Consider the following 1722-nt stretch of genomic DNA (forward strand, 5'->3'; position numbering starts at 1 on the left):
GTGGGCAGAGCTGGTCCCTTCCCTGCCGGTCGCCCCTTCCCGGGGTATAAACAATCCGTTACAAACCGTAACGCTCCGACTGTGAGCAGCTCCGCTCCGCCATCCTCGGAGAGGCTGTGTTTTTTCACATCACTGAGTGAAAGGCTTCATATGTTGTTCCCCCCCCCCCCCCCCCCCAACCCCTTTTCGGCCGCTTAACTCTTTCCTCCCTGAGGGACCCCATTCTCTTCCCCCTCAGGCTCGAGGAAGTCGAGGGGAGTTACCTTTCCTGGGAAGAAATCACGGCCCCGCAGCCCCCAAGGGAGCGGGCTCCCGTCACGGCCTTTTGCCGCCCCGTGAGGGTAGCAGGCCCATCAGTTTTGCCGCAGACAAGGCCCGGGTTCAAGTCCTCCGGTGCCGAGAGGAAAAGGTGAGAGGCGCCGAGCCTCTCTCCACTCAAGGACCGGGGGGGGCTCTTTGCACTTCCCCTTTCTAAGCTCACCTACCATGTGCAGGACAAGGCCCAAGAAGCGTCCCTTGCCTGGCGAGCTACGCAACTGGCGCTGTCGGACATTTTAGGGAAGCAGCACCGCTTTCCAGGGGCCGGACGCGCGTTCCACAAGCTCAGCGAGGAAACGGGCCGCGGAGCGCGGCGGGCGGCCGGACAGGCTGCGGGGTCCTGCCCGGGCACCCACCCGTGCCTGCCCGGCGTCCCTTGGGAGCAAACGGGGGAGGCGGGTAATTAACACCGCGGGCGCGGTCCTAGGTTAGGAGGGACGCTCCTTAGAGGAGAAAACGAAGGAAAAATCTGTCCTGAGAGCTGCCTCCGGTCACACGGGTCGTGTCTCGGCTACGTATGTCTGACTCCTCGGGGCTTCATCTCGCTGAAGTCAGTGGCGGGTTTTAACTCCGGGATCGAGTTATTATTTAATTACGAGGGGAGGGAAACACTGTAACACAAAGAGCTTTATTTTACAATCCAAGAAATCCGTCTGTTCTTATATACAATATCACATTCCATCATTTAAATATATATTTGTTATGTTTACAAAAGAAAAGACAGTACTAAAATTATTTACAGGAACGAAACGAGGCGGGAACTCTTTAAATACGACTAACACGAAATGCAACCAACAGCTTCACTCAGACAGGAATGAACTTTCCGGTGAGTCTCAGACAAAGCGGATCACCGGTACACAGGTAAGTATCTTAAATTAAAAAAAAAAAAAAAAAAAAGAAAAAGAGGGGGGGTGGTCTATGCAACACAATTCAAAGAAAACAAAACTCGGGGGAAAAAAAAGGAGGAAAGGAAAAGGGGGAAAGTCTGTTTGGCTCGAGTCAGTGGGAGCCATTTTCCTTGGTGTAGGTGTACCTTGACTCGACCTTAACAAGGCCCCTGCCTGGGCTTTCCACTGTGTTAATTTGCTTCATTACTTAGTTTAGAGGGAAGGGGGTGGGGGCTCCATCTCCGTTAAATATACTACCAGAGCAACCGGATTTATTTCTCCACCACTTCCTCCACGCTGGGCAGTTTGGGCTCGTCGGAAGAAATACTGTCCACTATGGAAGAGAGACAGCGAAGGCTGCTGGAGGCCGACGACTCGGCGATGGAGCCTCCTGCTCAACGAGAGAAAAGGGATTAAAGAACAAACCGCTCCTCCTCGCCGCGCCTGAGGCGCAGGGCTCGCAGCAGGCGGAGAGCCCGGGCGCAGGAGGGTGAGAGACCGTTGGGGGCCGCGGCCG

At 55.1% G+C, this 1722-nt stretch overlaps 1 protein-coding gene across 1 annotated transcript in view; it reads right to left on the reverse strand.

The window, feature by feature from the left end:
- Positions 1-926: 926 nt before the first annotated feature.
- Positions 927-1722, reverse strand: part of MYF6 (myogenic factor 6 (herculin)) — a 2548-nt gene continuing 1752 nt past the window's right edge. The window contains 1 exon segment of the mRNA XM_009327520.1: positions 927-1689. Coding sequence (XP_009325795.1) covers positions 1478-1689 — 212 coding nt within the window. The 3' untranslated portion in view covers positions 927-1477.

The sequence above is a fragment of the Pygoscelis adeliae genome, unplaced genomic scaffold (genome assembly GCF_000699105.1).
Source record: "Pygoscelis adeliae isolate BGI_AS28 unplaced genomic scaffold, ASM69910v1 Scaffold113, whole genome shotgun sequence".
In the NCBI taxonomy this organism is placed as follows: Eukaryota; Metazoa; Chordata; class Aves; order Sphenisciformes; family Spheniscidae; genus Pygoscelis; species Pygoscelis adeliae.